The sequence below is a fragment of the Leucopleurus acutus genome, assembly GCF_964270905.1.
Source record: "Leucopleurus acutus genome assembly, chromosome: 7".
NCBI classification, from domain to species: Eukaryota; Metazoa; Chordata; class Mammalia; order Artiodactyla; family Delphinidae; genus Leucopleurus; species Leucopleurus acutus.
In genome coordinates, this window is record NC_139150.1 from 101088762 (window position 1) to 101110415 (window position 21654).

The following is a 21654-nucleotide window of genomic DNA, read 5'->3' on the forward strand; positions in this document are numbered from 1 at the left end:
GCCAGGGTGACACAGAGACCTGCGCCCGGCCTCGGCTTCCAGCCGGGTGAGTGCACACGGGAGCACGTGAGTCCCTCCGAAACTTCCCAGCACCACCTTGCCCCGCCAGAGATACCTCCTTCACATTCTGTGTCCTCCAAGCAGAAGCTGGCCTTGTGGCCCTCTGCCACCTTGGTACCATTGAGGTTTAGCAGGTCGTAGTGGGTGAACACCTCCATGCTGTGGTAGTGCCTGGGGGCGAGAGAGGGGGCCTGGATGTCAGTCTCTGGAGTGACGGCCGCCTGCACGCGATGGCCCAGCTGGCGATTTCACACTGGGGACACCATGGGCAGAGCAGTGTGCTCCAAAGTGGCGGCCAGCGGGAGAGGAGTGGGCAGCAACAGGGCATTAGGAAAGGGGGGATGGAGCTAATAACCATGGTGCTTACATGGGCTCTGGAGGGACACAGCCCGCTCACCTCCCCAGGCCTCAGTTCTCTCATCACCTAAGTGGGAATAATGACGCAGGTAATGCACAGGATGTTGGGGAGAATAGTAAGATGAACTGATGAGCAGAGGGCCCGGCATCAATAATAAGCCCAATAAATTAGGACATTTTTAGTAAATGTGTGCAACATCTTCCGGGGTGCTAAAGTGGCTATCACAGCCCATGCCTGCTTGAGACATTTTCTGCAGACAAACGCAAGTCACTCTTCCCTGTCTTCTGAAAACTTTTAAGGTGGGAGTGTGGTCGGGAGGGAGGGAGGGAGACTGCAGAGGGGGAGGAGGGGTGGGAAGGGCAGGGGCTGATGAGTGGGACCCACGCGTGTCCTGAACCAGGCGACGGAGGCCGAAGTCTGTGCTCCCGGCATCGAGTAAATAAAAAAGGAGGCGAAAAGAGGGCTCTTAGGCCCTGTGGGAGGGAGAGGACGGCAGGCACACCCTGCGGGCCCTGGAAAGGAGTAGAGGGGGAGAGAGTCTGTACACCCCCGTGGCTCTTCCCTCGGCTGAGTGTTTACCTAATGGTGTGCCAATCGGTCACTTGGCAGGAATTGAGAACAGATGCGGATTCTTGGAAAGGCCTGTGTTTGGTGCAGAATAAACAAGGGAAACAGCTGCCGCATGTTGCCCTGGGGCCTTCCTAAAGCTCTTGGTGGCCAGGCCCGTCCTAAGCTGCTACACATGTATCACAAGCGGCTGCAACGCACTTATCTCTGTCATTACAGGGACATTTGGAAAATGGGGAAAAACTGAGGAACAAGGTACCAAGGCTTGGGGAACAGAATCACATGTTTCATTTCCATGCGAGCTGAGTTCCCTCTGCAGGAAAGAGGGAATGACAGCACGATCCCCCATCAGGGGTTCTGTAAGGATGCCGTAGGAGAAATCACAGAAATACCTAACACGGGGCTTGGAACAGAGCAGCACTTAGTACCTGTCAACCCTCTGCTTACTACCACTACTCCCAGGAGTGATGGAGTCGTGTTTAATTACTGCCACCACCATTACCATGGCTACGATTATCCCCAGGCCCGGACAGCAGCTTCCCCGCCTCCCGGGCCTCAGGTGGTCGGCTTCAGGCTCCCCCCGCTGGATCGGGAGCAGAAGAGGACAGAGGGAAGAGGGGAATTAAAAGGATAGGTTTTCAGGGGCTTCCCTGGTGGCACAGTGGTTGAGAGTCTGCCTGCCGATGCAGGGGACACGGGTTCGTGCCCCGGTCCGGGAAGATCCCACATGCCGCAGAGCGGCTGGACCTGTGAGCCATGGCCGCTGAGCCTGCGTGTCCGGAGCCTGTGCTCCGCAACGGGAGAGGCCACAACAGTGGCCGCAGAAAAAAAAAAAAAAAAAAAAAGGACAGGTTTTCAGAGAGGAAATCAGAGGCTCTTTTCCCTTCTTCCTGTGTTGGGCTTGTGCTAAAAAAAAATGTCAGAAGTTCCTAAGTTGGGCTTTTCCCAGGTCACTCATGTTTCTGGGTAAAAAATGCTGAGCCAGGGGCCCACAGGGAACGGTCACAAGGATGCATTTTGTGGCAGTTGAAGGGATGACTCTGAAAGAGTCTATTTTGGCTTCTTGAAGGAGCAAGGTGAGACATGAGGTCTGACTCATCGCCTAAAACATGTCTGCCTCTTTCAGAGACGGGTTTATGTTGTCATGTTTACCGGCTGGAAAGACTGAAGAGGAATAGGTTTATGTTCCGTTGTCTAGACAAAATTCAGACAGAGTCCACAGATGGACTCTTGTAAGGCTGACCTTCTCCCGCTCCCCTGGCTTCCTGCAGACTCGATTTAAGAGCCGTCTTCCTCAGCTCCTCAGTTTTTCCCCTGTGGATATCGGGAGGGAAGCAGCTGGTTTGGAGCCTCCCCATGCTAGCTAGCTGAGGTCCGGGAGCCTCTGTGCTTTACCGCTGGGGCAAACGTGGACATCAGCCCCGGAGCCACGTTTCCCTCCCAGCTGGTTGGCTGTGGAGCCCAGGGGCACCCACCTTCCACCACCCCCACACACATCCCAGGGGGTATGGATCGTGGCTGCTGGGAAGGTGATCAGGGGAAATTTCCTCTTTTCAGGCTGAGTGTCCTGAACTTTGGAAGTCTAAGAGGGGCCCTGATCGATGGGATAAAGATAGGGAAACTCCGATTTGCAAAGAAATTCCAGAAGTCTAAGGAGGGAGAGAACACCTGATGCTAGAGGGAGGTCATTGTAATCTGGATGAGAGGAAGGACAGCTTTCTACCGTGAGACTCCACATCACAGTATTCTAGGACACGGTACTAGCCGAGGCAGGAGGTGCTGGGTGAACACGTGGATGACACAGCTAGCAGAGCAAGAAGGGAGGTTTGGGTATGTTCTGTTACCCTAGGTCATCTCGGGCCCAAATAAAACTTTCGATCTGAGCATCAGTGTGCGTTGTAGAGATGTTTCACTCTTTTTCGTTTCCCACACCAGCCACGAGTCTTCCGGTGCCTCCAGGATGGAGAATCGTGGCCGGCACTCAGTCGTGGTTGGGAAAAGGCTCCCATCCCCATTTCAGAGAAATCTGGGGGTGTGTTCCAGCCTCGGGAGGTGTGGCCACAAAGGGCAGGGTCCCTTCTGCTTGCTCTGCCCCGCCCTCCTCACGTGCTAGGCAGCCCCTGGCTGGAACAAAGCCCCACGGGTAGGATGAGGGCCTAAAATTGGCTCACAGAGGCCGCACCGAATCTGTGGGGCTCTGACCTGATACGGGGGCTGCTCCGCACATGGTAGGGGGTGGGGCGGAATGAAGGAAAGTCCCCCCTTTGTACCCGGGCCATCCCTGACCAGAGGGCTGGCACCTGTGCTGGCTGTCACCTCCCTGCCACTCCAGCTCCCAGCTCCTCTCCCGGGCTTCCCCAAGACGTGAGGGGCAGGGAGACTGAGCCCTGGGACAGAGCAGGGGCTGACAGCCAGGAGACGTCGGGTTGCTCTATGCCCAGCTGTCAAAGCTGTGACATCGTGTGCCAGGGGAGCAGGTGTGGTCCCACTCCCTGAGACACAAGAAGCAGGACGGGGACCCCCATCCCGGGCCCAGAAGGGAGAGAATACCTGACACTAGAGGGCTTGTGCTAAAAAAAAATCATCAACCAAGGGCCAGGTATATGAGAGAGAATGGTGCAGGGCGTTTCCCTCTAGGTCTGACTGGGGAGGAGACTCCTAAGGGGGCCGTTCTTTGTTTCATCTTAGGGCTGTCAAAGAACGTAGCTCTGTTCCTCATCATCGTATCAAGTAAACTGGGAGCTATCGTTTTCCCCATACACACTACTCTGAGCCAGGGTTCTTTTTTTTTTTTTTTTTTTTTCTTTTGCGGTACGCGGGCCTCTCACTGTTGTGGCCTCTCCCGTTGCGGAGCACAGGCTCCGGACGCGCAGGCTCAGTGGCCATGGCTCACGGGCCCAGCCGCTCCGCCACATGTGGGATCTTCCCGGACCGGGGCACGAACCCGCGTCCCCTGCATCGGCAGGCGGACTCTCAACCACTGCGCCACCAGGGAAGCCCTGAGCCAGGGTTCTTAATTCTGGCTCCACAGATGGGCTTCAGCATCTGTAAATCTGCTGAAATAGGACATTAAATCGAGAAATAATTTTTTTTGAGTGGAGGACGGGCCAGCTTTCATCACACTCCCAAAGGGACCCAACGGAGATTCGGGCCAGGATTCCTGTTGAAAGGTCCTCCCACAGAGCCTGGAGAATGCCCCTGGAGCTCTGGAGGCCAGGGGTGGAGAGTTTCTTAAACCCTCTGGGGTCCTTATGGTCAGAGGTTCTCAGCCATGGTCCCGGAGGTCCAGGCCTGAAGGAACATATGCTTAGCCAGTATGTTCTTTCCCACCCGTCCCTCCCAAACCATTGCTTGCAATATCTATAAACAAAGAAAGAAAACAGAACACAGGAAAAGCTGGGGTAGGGGTGGGGAGGACGGGGTCAGGGTTCCTGGAGCACCAGATGAGAAGAAACACTTCCATGATATCGCCACGTGTATTCTTAGGGAAAAGACCATTCCTTGGAGGGCAAGCCTAGGTCACAGGGAGACTCCTACCATGTGATGTCTGGGTGGAGTGCCCATGCAGGGCAGAGATGCAATTACCCTCTACTTGTAGGCCCACAGGACAGCACTTCCGCCATGTATTCTCTGAAGGAAATCAGGCACCCATATGTCATGGCTTTAATTTTACTCTCTGACTTTCTCCCTGCAGAAGACCTCCATGCTTCTATATAAAGACCTAAACTTTTTTGGCTAATTAGGACTTTTAGGACATACGGATAGTAATTACAGTTGACCTTTGAACAATGCCGAGGTTAGGGGCACGGGACCCCGTGAAGTTGAAAATCCAAGTACTGCTATCACTGCCTCAGAAACAAAGGAGTTGATAAATGACTCACCCGAGGGCAGGAAGCTGAAACCGTTTGGATAGATTCGGGACTCAAGCTCTAATTCTTTTGATTCCACGTATTGTAATCTCTAATCAGACATAAACTTTTCCCCACACTGAGTTAATTTAAAAGCTGTATAGGGTTTCCCCTGGTGGCGCAGTGGTTAAGAAACTGCTTGCCAACTCAGGGGACACGGGTTCGAGCCCGGTTCGGGAAGATCCCACATGTCGTGGAGCAACTAAGCCTGTGCGCCACAACTACTGAACCTGTGCTCTAGAGCCCGTGAGCCACAACTACCGAGCCCGCGTGCCACAACTACTGAAGCCCACGCGCCTAGAGCCCGTGCTCTGCAATAAGAGAAGCCACCGCAGTGGCTTGCCTGTGCACCGCAACGAAGAGTAGCCCCTGCTCGCCGCAACTAGAGAAAGCCCATGTGCAGCAACGAAGACCCAACGCAGCCCAAAATAAATAAATTATTTTTAAAAAGCTGTATAATGAAAATGCATATAGTGAGGTACAATATGTATCGAAAACAATCCACATATAAGTGGACCCGTGCAGTTCAAACCCGTGTTGTTCAAGGGTCAACTATAAAGGAATATCAGCTCCCCTGAGTTCTACTGTACTCCTTTTATTTATTTATTTATTTGGCTGTGCCTGGTCTTAGTTGCGGCGTCCGGGATCTTTAGTTGTGACATGCATGTGGGATCTTCCCCGACCAGGGATTGAACCCGGGCCCCCAGCATTGGGAGCACAGAGTCTTGGCCACTGGACCACCAGGGAAGCCCTCCACAGTCCTTTCTTTTGAAATGGGTTAAACAACTCTATCCCCAAACAGATTCGAATGTGACTAGGCCGTAAGTTAATGACATGAAAAAGCCGCACAACACAGATTTCTGATGAAGACTGGGCGGAGGTACCAGGCAGAACGCAGGCTTGGGAGTCAGAGAGGCCCTGAGTCGGGGTCCCTGCTCCACGACTTCATCTGGGGCTAGTCCCATGAACGCAGAGCCGCCGTTTCCAGCCTCAGGAAAACGAGGGTTCCCTGCTCTGGCACTTAGAAGGGGCTCAGTAGATGTTAGTTCATATGTCCCTAACTGTGATCATCACATCTTAGAGCTGGAAGGATGCCTGGTGGTCAGCCAGACCGGGGCCTCTCAGACTGCTGTGCACACAGTCCCCTGGTGACCTGTTAACACGCAGATTCTGCTGTGAGTCAGCCAAGGACACTGGATTCAGCACTGACTGCAGAGGCTGCCAGCCCGCCGGCCCTGCTCTGAGAAGCAGGGACCTGGTGCAAAAGTTCCTGATTCTGAGCACAGAGACCACACTCCCCGTGCCCAAGTCTGTGGCCCCTCACGGTGGGGGGCGGGGCGTGGCTGCCGGGTTGAATGGCAGGGGTCTCCCTCCCTTCATTTTCAAAACTGTACTCACTCTGCTCCCTCTACCTGCCCAGCTCAGGTCTGAGCAGGAAAATGAGAACCATTACTGGCAGCCGGTTCAGGATTAGGGTAGGAATCAAGGCAAAGGGACAGAAAGAAGGGGGAAGGCAGGGAGATGAACAGGGAGGCTTCTGTTGGCTCCAGCTAGGGCTGGCTCTGGGATTGCACTCTGTTCTTGTCCACGATTTATAGAGCACTGGGAACAGAGCCACAGACTGAGGGCTGGAAGGGGTATTAGCAGTCCCGGCTGACGTGGCCCAGCTGGCCTGACATCATGCAACAGCTGGGTCGAGAGACCAGGCCTCATGACTCCTGGCCTAGAACTCCTGTCTCCACACCCACCGCCTTCGTAGAGATGTTTAAAACTTATACTGGTACTTAAAGTACACTCCTAAACGAATTCAGAATCCAACAACTGCAAAACCCCAAGCACCCTGCAGAGCGCGAACTTGCTGTGGACACACTTGAAAACTGTCGACTGAGGGTCAATGGAGGGGCACGGGGTTCTCAAAACAAAGTTTGTCTCCAAACGGTAGAGACTTTGGAGCCAAGAGAGAGCGGACTCGGGGAAGAGGAGGTGGGCCAGGGCCCCCTGGGAAGAGAGAATGGCATCTGCAAATGTGGGAGGCCAGGGAGCCAGCCCTCCAGCTGGGGAGAACCCCGCCCCCGGGACCGTGGGGTCTCTCGGCTCTCCCTAAGTGACCCTGTGATTCTGAACCCCATCTGGGTGCCTCGGGCTGGCGCAGCCTATGGCGCTGGCCGGGAGGGTTCACCTGTGGCAGTCATGCCAGATCCACGCGTGGCGGCCGTTCTTGGGTCGGAAGTCAGACTGGCCATTGTTGTGGATCTGGGAGGAGAAGCGCAAGAGCCGCCGGTAGCCCGTGGTGGGGTTGGTGTTGGCGGCCGAGGCCGCGAGGCAGTTCTCCTCCATGGCGCACTGAAGCATGAACATGGGCCGGTCCTCCAGGTAGGTGCTCTGCTGCACGATCTCTGCGTTGAGGACCAGGTCGGGGGCAGCTGGGAAGGCAGACACAGGATTCAGACAAGGCCAGAGACCCCTCACCCCTTCCTGAGTAGGTTCCTTCTGATTCCTGAGCTGGCACCAGCCTCCATCCCTGCTCGAGCCTCACTGTCTAGAACTGGCTCCTGGTGTCCCCCCTCCAGGTCACCTTCCTTGTGGATCGCTGCCCCCAATTCCTCTCCCCCTTCTCTGAGAGTCCTCCTGGACGCCTCTGCAGATCCCAGTGCATGTACACAAAATATTGACAGCTGTTCAACGTGGGTAATGGGTGCACGGGGCTTCGTTATATTATCTTCTCTCCTTTTGAGTGGCTTGAGATTTTCCATAATAAAAAGCATTACAAAAACAATGAAATTGTGCTATGCAGAGAGAGAACACTCTTAATACCTTGGGCTGATTCTTCTGGGAATGATACAAATGTATTTTCCACCATGTGTAATACTGTATGTAGATTTACAGTCTGCTAATACTGTTTCCCTTAAAACATAACTTGACATATTCCTTTGTTAATAAATATCCGTTACCACATCCATTTCACGGCTCCATAATATTTACTTCATAACCCTATCCCATACTTTTAGATACAAGGGTTGCCTGAAACCTTTCAGTTAAAGATGAAGCTGTGATAAACATCCTGTAGTAAATCTGTGTATGTAACTTTACTTCTTTAGAATATATTTCTATAAATGAACCTGCTGGGGGGCAGGGTTGCATACTTTCCAGGCTCTGATGTATATCAGGTTCTACCAGTTTCCACTCGCACTCGTTGCTCTACATGAGAGTTCTCCCCCAGGTACCTCTTTTAAAACAAGCTTGGGGACTTCCCTGGTGGCGCAATGGTTAAGAATCCACCTGCCAATGCAGGGGACACGGGTTTGATCCCTGGTCTGGGAAGATCCCACACACCGCAGAGCAACTAAGCCCGTGTGCCACAACTACTGAGCCTGAGCTCTAGAGCCTGCGAGCCACAACTACTGAGATGGTGCGCCACAACTACTGAAGCCCGCGCGCCTAGAGCCTGTGCTCCGCAACAAGAGAAGCCACTGCAATGAGAAGCCCACGCACCGCAACGAACAGTAGCTGCCGCTCGCCGCAACTAGAGAAAGCCCGCGTGCAGCAACGAAGACCCAATGCAGCCAAAAATAAATAAATTAAATAAATTAATTAAAAAACAAAACAAAACAAGCCTGACTTACTCAATTAGTGCGTTGCACATAGCAGGTGTTACAAAAAAACATCACCAATGGCTATAATCTATGTTTGCTAAACAATTGTATTAGAAGGATTAGCTTCTTTACCAAAGGATTAACTAAATTTTTCCTTTAAAAGAGAGACTGTATTGACCAAAGGATTAACTGTAAGTTTCCCTTTAAAAGTGAGATTGCATTGAACATTTCTAGTGTCCTTCAATTCACAAAAATGTTGTATGCGAATCATTTACAAGACCCATCCATCTTTTATTTCCTGACAGGTTGCTTGTAAATTTCTGAAGTGGGTGTCATCTGTGAGCTTGGCTGCGCTCAAGTTCACCAATGCCCGGACCACTCCTCGCTCGTCTGCATCTCCTTCCCATGGTCCCCAGGCTGCACATGGAGCCCAGTAGATTCTCAGTGATGGGGCCCCGCCGCCTCTAGAGAGCAAACCTACCTGCAGGGACTGGGTGTGGAACCGCGAGGCAGTGAAAGGGCACTCAAATGGGATGAGGGGTAGGGAGGCTCCCATCTGCTGAGAACGATTTCCTCTTGGAGGGCACAGACCGGGATGCAGCATTGCGGGCACTGTGTCCTGGGCACACCTTTTTTTTTTTTTTTTTTTTTTGCGGTACGCGGGACTCTCACTGTTGTGGCCTCTCCCGTTGCGGAGCACAGGCTCCGGATGCGCAGGCTCAGCAGCCACGGCTTACGGGCCCAGCCGCTCCGTGGCACGTGGGATCTTCCCGGACCGGGGCACGAACCCATGTCCCCTGCATCGGCAGGCGGACTCTCAACCACTGCGCCACCAGGGAAGCCCGGCACCTTTTCTGAGGCTGTTGTGGTCTCTTATTCATTGTCTGTACACTAGTCAGTACTCACTGGACAGCCCCTCAGCTTCCCTCTGATCTGGGCAGAGGGGTCTCCACCGGCCCCTCCTCTTTCCGAGAGGAGGCCGGCCCTCGCTCCAGCTCAGGAGTCTTAAGGTAACATGGCCTAACTTAGCCGGTAGCTGGCTTTCAGCACCTGCCATGGAATGGGGCCTTGACCTCCCTAACACCCAAAACATCCTCCAGAAGCTCACCCGAGGCACGCGCTCATCCACCCGTCTATCAAGTATTACAGCGAGCACTGCGCTAGCCTCTCTGGACAGTGCTAACGAGGAAGATCTTATATTATGGCAGCAGAGACAAACAGAGCACATATTAATTACTTCATTATAATTGTGACCAGAGCTCGAAGGAGAAATATGCGGCGTTTTGGGAATTATAGCAGGCGACCCAGTCTGGGGAGAGGGGTCAGGAAAGACTTCCTTGGAGGCAGTTGCATTTTAGTTGTTCCATGGAGGATGAGCAGAGGTTAGAGGGACCTGCTCTAAGATGCTAATCTCAGTAGCACATGCCAGGCCCCCGAGGCATGAAGGAGGACCAAGGCCTGCGTGTACTGAGGCGGGGTGGGCAGGGAAGGCGGCTTGATATGAGGCTGGACAACACGTGCCTGTGCAAGACCCTGCGTTCACTGAAGTCGGTGGGAAAGCTTGGACGGGGCTGGAACATGACACAGCACAAGCGGGGGACAAGCACTGACCCTGGCTTCAGGGAAGGGAAGCAATGGGAGGTCCCAGGGAGGAGCTTCTGTGGTAACACGGTGTACAGGATGGACAGTGGGATGCAAGAAGGTAAAGGGAGTTGAGAAACTCTGGAAAGGTAAAAATCCAGATGGCTCGACTCTGGGGGGTATGATGAGGAAGACAGAGTGATATCAGGGAGAACTTCCAGGTTTAGGATGTAGTTGGTTGGATGAGAAAAAGTAATTACAAAGGGTTGCCTGAAGAATATACTTTCTCTTTCTGAATAAAGTATTAAGCCGGATCAGTGTTCCCGGCCCCAATAACTTATGCCCCTCTGCAGACTCTGACTGATACCTTCAGTCCAAGCTGAGGGGTTCTCTGAGCAATAGCCCTATGAAAGTCAGTTTTTGCCTGCCGTGAGGATATGGCGGGCATTGTTGATCTCATAACTCTCAGTCTCATAATGAGAAGTTCCTTTTGATCTCGGTATCTAGAATAGTGGACTTCTCTTTGACTCATGGGTTTGTTTCTATTGCATACTGTGAATTATATTAATGACCAGGTTTCCCTCTTCCCTTTGGCTGCTAGGAAGCTCACTGTATAATTACAATAGTAAATGTATATGAGTCTATAGCAGTAAATGTATAGGACTGTATAGTACATATTTTTTATTAACCTCTCTCGGCACCATTTTGAGCCACTACCTTTTTGCCAATACCTACTTTTTAAAAAATCTGTTTTAATCTTATGCTACCTTGAATTTTATTTAGGTTTACATTATCTTAATTTCCTTTTGGAAAAAATGATATATTATAAACATAAATAAATCATTAAGCTAAGAAAAGTCTCCTGATGAGGGTGAGACCCCTTTGCTTGGATGCTCTCCCCTTGGAGGGCTGGTAAGGGTGGTCACTTCACTCTCTCCTCTCGACACGATGCGACAGCTTATGACGTCTGCCCAGAGAAGCTCGCACTGGAGTTGAGAGTCCTGCCTTACAAGGGTTAGGAGATGTTGAGTGGGTCTAAAAGGGGTTGATGGGAGAAGTGACTGAGTTCAAGTTTAATCTTCTCCCTAGTTCTCCGTGATGATAAACAACAGTGCATCACCGTTCCTTAAGTGCTTGCATTTGTTGTCACAACAACAATCTAATTTCCAGTTTCTAGGAAAAGCAACAAAGACTGTGGATGACAGCCGTTAACTCACTTTGCCAAGATCAGCTAATAGTGGCAGGCAGGGTCTGGTCTGGAGTTCTCTGGCCAGACTCCAGGCCTCTCCTACCTCCCAGATTCACAAGGGAATCATATGATAAGGCAAGGACGGGGCGGGGGTGGGGGGGGATCCAGAGAATAACATGCCTGCAGCGCTGTCAATGGGTCCTCTCAGCATGGAAGGGAACATACGGAGATGGTCATTCTGAATCCTGGCTGGGGTGGGGGAGGGGTGGGGGAGGAGTGGGATGGGCTTCCCTTCTATATTGTCAAGCTCTCTAGGATTCCCAGGGAGTCACCAGGAGGCTGAATCACCCCCAGGGTGTGAAAACAGGCAGGAAATGATCTTTCTTTTTCTTTTTCTTTTGGCCACACCGCACACAGCATGCGGGATCTTAGTTCCCTGACCAGGGATCGAACCCGTGCCCCTTCCATTGGGAGCATGGAGTCTCAACCACTGAACCGCCAGGGAAGTCCCAGGAAATTATGTGTGGAGCAGGGCGGAAGGAAGGAAGCTGACACTCATCGAGCACTTAGCGTGTGCTTCACCTGTTAACCCAGAAGCATGTTCCCCAGAAGAACAAGTTCTTAGTCACTAAATTCGCCTAAGGCCACTTAAATAATCTACAGTGACCCGGCCTTTGAACCCAAGGCTCCCAGACTCCCAAGTCCTCCCTCCTGCCTTCCTCTCCACTGTCATCGGGCAAGATTCCAGGTTGCGGGTGCGGGTAGTTCCTCTTGACCCCGACTCTTCCACTTAACACGAATCCATCTCTGCTTTCCTCTTTTGCTCGGCTCATAACAGATGCCTCAGAGCCTTGCAAGGAATCATCAGTGAGACTCTGATCCCCTACTGGAGCCTGGCAGGGAGGGTGGGCTATGACACCCAGGAGCTCTCACTTTCTGAGCAGGCAACTCCAGCCCCGTGCTGTACCCCGCCCTCGGGGCAGGCCACGTCCTCTCCATCGTGGCGGCAGTGCGCCAGGGACAGCTCCGTTCCTGAGCACTTCACTCCGCTCATGACCACCTTGTTGGCGTTGATATTTCCGTGCCAATACCAGGTCTCCTGGATGAATCAACAACAACAACAAAATGGGCGGTACGTCACCTAGAATTGTCATTTTCCCATATTCCATCAAATTTCAGCCTCGCAAAAGTCCCAAGCATTTACGATCCCATTATTCAGTGGAGACAGCCAAGGCACAAAGAGTCACTTACCCAAGTCATGCAGGCTGTTGGTGGCGGTGCGAGTGAGACCCTCACACTGGATTCTGCCCCTCCCCCCTTCTGGAAAGCACGGCTAAGGGTATGTTCAATGCTGTGTATCAGGAATGGCAGCTCATGCTGCCCACTCCCTCTCCCTGAGCCCGGGGCAGACATTACTAATCAATCACAGCACTCTCCTCTAAGCCTGACTGTGCTCTCAGAATCCTTCTCAACACAGCTCCAGGAATACACTACCAATTGATCAGAATTGGCAGGAGAGAAGAAATCTATTCACATATGTCAATAGTTAGTTCCACGTTCATAAATCTCATTGGTTCTGTTTCTCTAAAGAACCTGACTACACACCCTTATCCTCTAGAGAGAAAACTGGGGCCTCGGGAAGGGATAGGGCTTGCAATCAGGGGCAGATTTGGGACTGATATCAGGGGCAGGCCCGTTCACAGCCTCAGCTGTGAGGCCCAGGTGTCTTAGGAACGAGCCGACGGGGAACAAAAACAGTTGGACAGCCACTCTGTTGTAATGAGCACTGTTTTTCGACTCTCCTTGAAGAACCGGAGAGCACCCTAGCTTGTCATAAGCAGTATTAGCAGAAACATTCCATGGCCCTGCAAAGCCAGGCTCCCAGAGGGCCCCGGGTACCAGAGGCCTGCCCCTTCTGGATGCCCAGCACCTACCCTGGGCCCTGGGCAGCCCCCAGCAGGCAGTCAGGCTCAGCAAGGCTGCCTGAGTTCTCCCACGTCCCTTCCTAAGAAACCCCTTTCCCGAGCAGGCCACCTGGGCACAGGGGCTGAAATCAGGGTTAGCAAAGCAGGATGGGGGAGCTTCAGACATTTTCTTGTTCTGGGAGAAGCTGAAGGAGAGTGTTTAGAGCCAGGATATTGAGGACCTGGGACTCTTCATTCCATGTCACGGGGAGGCATAGAAGGGTGGCCGCTTTGCCCCAGATCACTGCGCAGCCGGCTGGTAGGGCTCCGGTTGGGAACAGACCCGGAGCCTCCTGGCTCCTGCTTCTCCGGCCCCCAGCCTCTTTCTGACAATGTTCCCCCATAGGATGGGGTCCAGAAAGCAATGATTTTGTCTTTCTTCTGATAGGGGCAGGAGCTTAACTGCCCTCAGCTGAGTCCCTCTCTTTAAGGAAGGGCCGGTGGGGAGGAGGGTGCAGTGGCTGTGAAAGGGCCCTGGACAAGGCTTGGGGATTTACCGGCCAACCAAGGAGAGGATGCCTGGACGTGGACACCGTGGGGAAGCGTGTTCCGGGTGAGCTAAGGCGTCTGGGGGCTTGGGCTGGGCGGTCTTCACTGCCCCACAGGACTGAGTGGCTTCTGTCTGCAAAAGGCACATCAGGATGGCCCGGGAGGAGCCCTTGGCATAGTGTGAATCCCGGCACGCAGAGCTGAGACCGTGAAACCAGAGTCCAGAGAGCACATGACCCACCCAAGGACTCAGGGCTGTGGAGAGCAGCGTGGGAGCCGGGATAAGGCTCTTCCTCTGAGTCCATGGCTCTCTGTCTCCTGGGGCTCATGGAAGATGGGGACTGACGAGAGATGGGCAGGATCAGACTGGATGGAGGGTTCAAGGCCCTCAAGAATTTCTCACCTGAAAGGCGTTGCTGGCAAACCCCAGGCCCAGCTGCCGGCAGACCACCATGGCCTCCACGATGCCCCAGTTCTCGCCACACACTGTCCCCCACACGAGGGACCCGTTCCTCTCCACCAGCACCTCCACTCGGCCCTCATAGGGGTTTCGGCCCCCGTTCAGGCGCAGCTGTGGAGAGAAAGGAAGGCAAGATCGCCACGAGGGGAAGGCAGGTTGATGCCCCTCCGTACTGCCCTCAGTCCCCATTTCCCCAAGGCAGGGGGTCCTGCCTGCGACACAGATCCCGCAGCATCTCTGAGAGCCTACTGTCTGCCGCAGGCATCGTGCCCAGCACGGTCTTCTGTATTCGGTCCCCCTCCCCCACCCCACCGCAGGCATCCTGGGGCCCTAGAAGCCTGTGCAGCTGGGGAGGCCCACGGAACCCTCTGAGCAGCACAGCAGAATCTGCTTCTGCTGCCCATGTGCCCACCAGGGGGGCTGCTCTTAGATCAGACACTTGGAAGGTTGCAGCAAGAGGCCTTAAAATGGTAGAATCCCCTGACTCTTTCCTGGACCTTTTTCTCCTCGCCACACCTCCTGCCCCCGGGTTCCAGATCCTGATGCCATCTCCTCCCACAGCGTCCCCCGCTGTCCTCCCCCGCAGAACTCTCTTCTGAGACCCATACAGCCAGCTGCCTGTCCCACCGGGCACCTCGGAGACCCCAGATCTAACTTGTCCTCTTTTCTCTCTCCACCTAAAGCTGTGCTCTACCTCCCCCTCGTTCCCTATTTCAGCTAAAGCCACTACCGTCTGTCCCAGGGGCAGCACACCGTGTAGCGTGAAAGCAGGCATCACAATAGGTAAATGATAGGACACAGCTGTGTGCCCATAAAACCCTATATACAAAAATAGGCAGAGGGATGGGTTTGGACTGCAAGCTGTAGTTTGCCGATCCCGAACCTATTCCGTTAGACAAGCCAGAAATCTGGGTGCAATCCTCAGCATCGCCTTCTCCCTCATCCCCCCACATCCCGTCAGAATCTTCCTCCGTAGATTTTATCTCCCAAGTCTCTCTCCGACATGCCCTCCTCCCTCCAGCTCCATCCATCCTTACCCTCTCGTCCCAGGCACCATCACCTCTCACCTGAACCAGCCCTCCTCACCTCCTGTTGCCTCTCCTCTTGCCTTCACTGACCCATTCTCCACGCGGAGGCCAAAGTGACATTTGAAAAACACCCAAGCGCATTCCTCCCCTAGAACACGTCCATGGTTTCCCATTGCTCCACTACTCCCCTCTGCATCCTAATCACGTGTCTCTCTCCTCCCTGTTCTCCGACCTCCAAGGGCACGGCCTTCTTTCAGTTTCCATGGCTACCTAGCTTTCTTGACCATGTCACACCGTAAGTCTCATTTCACACTGAAGCCTATTATATACAGAGGCCCTTTGGCCTGGCTGGTCCCACTCATCTTTCCAATCCTAGACCCAACGGCGCTTCCCTCCGATGGGGGTCAGTGCCCACTTACACAGTCTATCACTCCCTCTACATCTCCTTCCTAGCATTCTTGACAATTATAGTCAAGCTAATTCACAATTTAACGTCTGTCTCCTCTGCTAGATTTTAAGTGCCAAAGAGCAGAGCTGTACTTGTCTGGTTTACTGGACGATCAATAACTAAGACAGCACCTCCCACATGTTAGGTATATGCCAAGACTATTTTTGGAATGGATGAATACACGATCAGTCTTACGGAGTGAAAGCGTGGACCGACTTAAGTGAGCCCAAGCAGGGAGATCTGGAATTTGGGGAAGGGTTCTGAAACTGCAGCCTTTCATCCAGATACCTTACCCTGCTTTCCTTTATGCTTCTAACAATTCATTCCTTTGAGATAAGGTATAACACTTCCAGGAATCCTCAGCTGTTTGTTTGCCCGTCCTTAGCAACGGCACAACACCTCAGTCACAGGTCGTAATTCTTACGGACTTAGGGGCTGGGAGGGTCACCGAGGTCAGCCGACAAACAGACAAGCCGAGGGCAGACATGATACTCGATCTACCTGCCACGGTTGTTGAGCAGATGCATAAATGAGGTAGTTCATGTAAAGTGCTCAAACAGGGCCTGGCACCAAGTGAGTGCCAAGAACTATCAGACATCCTCACAGCAATGATCATCGTTAGCGTGGGAGTCCCAGCAGAAAGCAAGCCTCTCTTCAGGGGAGCTAGAAGAGGTCAGAGCAGGCAGGAAGGGGGCTGGCCTTCGGGAGGATGACATTTGTCTTCCTGGGTGGCTCTGGGCTGAAGGAAACCCCGATGAAGCTGGACACTGGACACTGGCTATGCATTGTACATCAGCCATGACTAACATATCTTTGGATCTATGTAAAAACACAAACAGGTAAGATGGGAAGAGCCATCAAGAAAGTCCTAGAAGAAGGGCTTCCCTGGTGGCGCAGTGGTTGAGAGTCCGCCTGCCGATGCAAGGGACACGGGTTCGTGCCCCGGTCCGGGAGGATCCCACATGCCGCGGAGCGGCTGGGCCCGTGAGCCATGGCCGCTGAGCCTGCGTGTCCGGAGCCTGTGCTCCGCAACGGGAGAGGCCACAACAGTGAGAGGCCCGCATAAAAAAAAAAAAAGGAAGTCCTAGAAGGGCCTGAAGTTCAGCAGGGGGCAAGTCACCCAGCTCCAACATGCAGGGGAAGGCCAGCAGCCCTTGGGCAGGGTGCGCCTTCAACCCATCCGGGATGTCTCTAGAGGTAACTTCAAGCCATCCCCTCTGCTTATTTGAGTCCTAATACAGGCCTGTATTTTACCATATACTTCCTTTATGTGCTAACTGAACTCTGCCGGTAATGCTGGCACCTTCTGAGAGATGAAATGAATTGTGCGTAGTTCACAGGATCCATTCATTCATCCGGTATTTATTGAGCGTTTACTATATGACAGGGCCAGTGCTCAGTGCTGGGAAATTCACAGGCAGACTTCCAGAGCACTTATCGTGTCTCCAGAGGCCCTGTGCAAGCCCTTTATGGACATTCGGTCCTCACAGCACCCCTAGGAGGCAGCAGTACCATGTCATCCAAATTTCACAGATGAGAAAGGAGAGTCTCAGATACAGTGTCTCTTAACCATCATGCTAGACCACCTCCAAACCATGCACGTAAGCCCCCTTCTCCAGGGATGCCTTTGTCCCAAAGCAGGGACCACCAAGCCAGAACTGGGGACCGACTCACAGTCAGGATGGAGAATGGAGCACTGCTGCTGGGAGGTTGGGGCTCTGAAGCCTGGGCTTATGTTCTGAGGCTTTTCCTGTCCACTGGGGTCAGACTGAGCCCTGAGGTTTAGGATACTCACTAAGGCACCCAATTTTGTGCCTTGTGCAAACCATCTCCGGTCGCCTCTGAGTGGCTACTGCCTTGGCAAGGAGCGGTCTGCCAGCCCCCCACGCATGTCCCCTCTCCCCACCCGCCTGGCCCCCTGAGTCTCCGGCCTCCTGGCCCGAGGACACTCTGTGTCCTGGATAGACAGACAGTGGGGACTGTGATGGCGACCGCAGGCCTCTCCTCTCGGCCTCAGGCTGAGCCCTCTAACAGCTTGTGTCCTGACTGAGGAGCCTTGAGCCTCCCTTCTCTTTGGGAGGTCCAAGTCCTTTCCCCTTTCCCTCCGTGTGCTTTCTAAAATCTCACCGCCGAGCCTGGTGAAGCTGCAGGCCGGCACAGGGATGCACCCTGGGGAGGTGGAGGCTGGAGTGAGGACCCCTCCCGTGGGCCAGGTTGGCACTGAAGTTCGGAACGCCAGTGAGCGGTGATGATTAAAAGCAGAATGACGATCGGTTCAAGATGTCGGAGTAGAAGGACGTGCGCTCACTCCCTCTCGCGAGAGCACCGGAATCACAACTAACTGCTGAACAATCATCGACAGGAAGACACTGGAACTCACCAAAAAAGATACCCCACATCCAAAGACAAAGGAGAAGCCACAATGAGATGGTAGGAGGGGTGCAATCACAATAAAATCAAATCCCATAACTGGTGGGAGGGTGACTCACAAACTGGAGAACAATTCCACAGAAGTCCACCCACTGGAGTGAAGGTTCTGAGCCCAATGTCAGGCTTCCCAACCCGGGCGTCCAGCAATGGGAGGAGGAATTCCTAGGGATTCAGACTTCAAAGTCTAGTGGGACTTGATTGCAGGACTTTGACAGGACTGGGGGAAACAGAGACTCCACTCTTGGAGGGCACACACAAAGCAGTGTGTGCATCGGGACCCAGGGGAAGGAGCGGTGACCCCATAGGAGACTGAACCAGACCTACCTGCTAGTGTTGGAGGGTCTCCTACAGAGGCGGTGTGGGGGGGGGGGGGTGGCTGTGTCTCACTCTGAGGACAAGGACACTGCCAGCAGAAGATTTGGGAAGTACTCCTTGGCGTGAGTCCTCCCAGAGTCCACCATTAGCCCCACCAAAGAGCTGTGTAGGCTCCAGTGTTGGGTCACCTCAGGCCAAACAACCAACAGGGAGGGAACCCAGCCCCACCCATTAGCAGACAAGTGGATTAAAGTTTTACTGAGCTCTGCCCACCAGAGCAACACCCAGCTCTACCCACCACCAGTCCCTCCCATCAGGAAACTTGCACAAGCCTCTTAGATAGCCTCATCCACCAGAGGGCAGACAGCAGAAGCAAGAACTACAATCCTGCAGCCTTGGAACAAAAACCACATTCACAGAAAGATAGACAAGATGAAAAGGCAGAGGGCTATGTACCAGATGAAGGAACAAGGTAAACCCCCAGAAAAACAACTAAATGAAGCAGAGGCAGGAAACCTTATAGAAAAAGAATTCAGAATAATGGTAGTGAAGATGATCCAGGACCTTGGAAAAAGAATGGAGGCAAAGATTGAGAAGATGCAAGAAATGTTTAACAAAGACCTAGAAGAATTAAAAAACAAACAAACAGAGATGAACAATACAATAACAAATGAAAAATACACTAGAAGGAATCAACAGTAGAATAACTGAGGCAGAAGAACGGATAAGTGACCTGGAGACAGAATGGTGGAATTCACTGCCGCGGAACAGAATAAAAAAAAAAAGAAAGAAATGAAGACAGCCTAAGAGACCTCTGGGACAACATTAAACACAACAACATTCACATTATAGGGGTCCCAGAAGGAGAAGAGAGAGAGAAAGGACCCGAGAAAATATTTGATAGTCGAAAACTTCCCTACATTGGGAAAGGAAATAGCCACCCAAGTCCAGGAAGCACAGAGAGTCCCAGGCGGGATAAACCCAAGGAGAAGCACGCCGAGACACATAGTAATCAAATTGACAGAAATTAAAGACAAAGAAAAATTATTGAAAGCAACAAGGGAAAAACAACAAGTAACATACAAGGGAACTTCCTTAAGGTTAACAGCTAATTTCTCAGCAGAAATTCTACAAGCCATAAGGGAGTGGCATGATATATTTAAAGTGATGAAAGGGAAGAACCTACAACCAAGATTACTCTACCCCACAAGGATCTCATTTAGATTCGACGGAGAAATCAAAAGCTTTACAGACAAGCAAAAGCTAAGAGAATTAAGCACCACCAAACGAGCTCTTCAACAAATCAAAAGGAACTTCACTAAGTGGGAAACACAAGAGAAGAAAAGGACCTACAAAAACAAACCGACTGAGCCTGCGCGTCTGGAGCCTGTGCTCCGCAACGGGGGAGGCCACAGTAGTGAGAGGCCCGTGCACCGCGATGAAGATGAAGCGCACCCACTTGCTGCAACTGGAGAAAGCCCTCGCACGGAAATGAAGACCCAACACAGCCATAAATAAATAAAATTTAAAAAAAAAAAAGCAAACCCATAACAATTAAGAAAATGGTAATAGGAACATACATATCGATAATTACCTTAAACATGAAAGGATTCAATGCTCCAACCAAAAGACACAGGCTCGCTCAATGGATACAAGAACAAGACCCATCTATGTGCTGTCTACTGAAGAGACCCACTTCAGACCTAGGGACACATAGAGTCTGAAAGTGAGGGGATGGAAGAAGATATTCTTTGCAAATGGAAATCAAAAGAAAGCTGGAGTAGCAATACTCATATCAGTTAAAATAGACTTTAAAATAAAGAACGTTACAAGAGACAAGGAAGGACACTACACAGATCAAGGGATCAAGCCAAGAAGAAGATATAACAATTATAAATATATATGCACCCAACATAGGAGCACCTCAATACATAAGGCAACTGCTAACAGCTATAAAATAGGAAATCAACAGTAACACAATAATAGTGGGGACTTTAACACCTCACTTACACCAATGGACAGATCATCCAAACAGAAAATTAATAAGGAAACACAAGCTTTAAATGACACAATAAACCAGACAGATTTAATTGATATTTATCGGACATTCCATCCAAAAACAGCAGATAACACTTTCTTCAAAAGTGTGCACAGAACATTCTCCAGGATAGATCACATCTTGGGTCACAAATCAAGCCTCAGTAAATTTAAGAAAACTGAAATCATATCAAGCATCTTTTCTGACCACAACACTTTGAGATTAGACATCAATTACAGGGAAAAAAAAGGTAAAATACACAAATACATGGAGGCTAAACAATACGTTACTAAATAACCAAGAGATCACTGAAGAAATCAAAGAGGAAATCAAAAAATACCTAGAGACAAATGACAATGAAAACACGACTATCCAAAACCTATGGGATGCAGCAAAAGCAGTTCTAAGAGGGAAGTTTATAGCAATACAAGCCTACCTCAAGAAACAAGAAAAATCTCAAATAAACAATCTAACCTTACACCTAAAGGAACTAGAGAAAGAAGAACAAACAAAACCCAAAGTTAGTAGAAGGAAAGTAATCATGAAGATCAGAGCAGAAATAAATGAAATAGAAACAAAGAAAACAATAACAAAGATCAATAAAACTAAAAGCTGGTTCTTTGAGAAGGTAAACAAAATAAATAAACCATTAGCCAGACTCATCAAGAAAAAGAGGGAGAAGACTCAAATCAATGAAAAAGGAGAAGCTACAACAGACACCGCAGAAATACAAAGCATCCTAAGAGACTGCTACAAGCAACCCTATGCCAATAAAATGGACATCCTGGGAGAAATAGACAAACTCTTAGAAAGGTATAACCTTCCAAGACTGAACCAGGAAGAAACAGAAAATATGAACTGATCAATCACAAGTAATGAAATTGAAACTGTGATTAAAATTCTTCCAGCAAACAAAACTCCAGGATCAGATGGCTTCACAGGTGAATTCCATCAAACATTTAGAGAAGCGCTAACACCCATCCTTCTCAAATGCTTTCAAAAAATTGCAGAGGAAGGAAAACTCCCAAACGCATTATGTGAGGCCACCATCACCCTGATATCAAAACCAGACAAAGATACTATAAAAAAAGAAAATTACAGACCAATATCACTGATGAACAAAGATGCAAAAATCCTCACCAAAATACTAGCAAACAGAATCCAACACCACATTAAAAGAATCATACACCATGATCAAGTGGGATTTATCCCAGGGATGCAAGGAT

General features: G+C 51.3%; 2 protein-coding genes across 2 annotated transcripts in view; both read right to left on the minus strand.

Annotated features, from left to right (window-relative positions):
• ENTPD4 (ectonucleoside triphosphate diphosphohydrolase 4) overlaps positions 1-21654 on the minus strand; it is a 424151-nt gene that overhangs the window by 268273 nt on the left and 134224 nt on the right. The gene's annotated exons all lie outside the window — the stretch shown is intronic.
• Positions 1-21654, minus strand: part of LOXL2 (lysyl oxidase like 2) — a gene marked incomplete at its 3' end in the record, with an annotated part of 101383 nt that overhangs the window by 5903 nt on the left and 73826 nt on the right. The window contains exons 8-11 of the mRNA XM_082841991.1: positions 14113-14280; positions 12190-12355; positions 7073-7316; positions 116-231 (exon numbers count right to left, since the gene is read on the minus strand). Coding sequence (XP_082698117.1) covers positions 116-231; positions 7073-7316; positions 12190-12355; positions 14113-14280 — 694 coding nt within the window. The remainder of the gene's footprint in view (positions 1-115; positions 232-7072; positions 7317-12189; positions 12356-14112; positions 14281-21654) is intronic.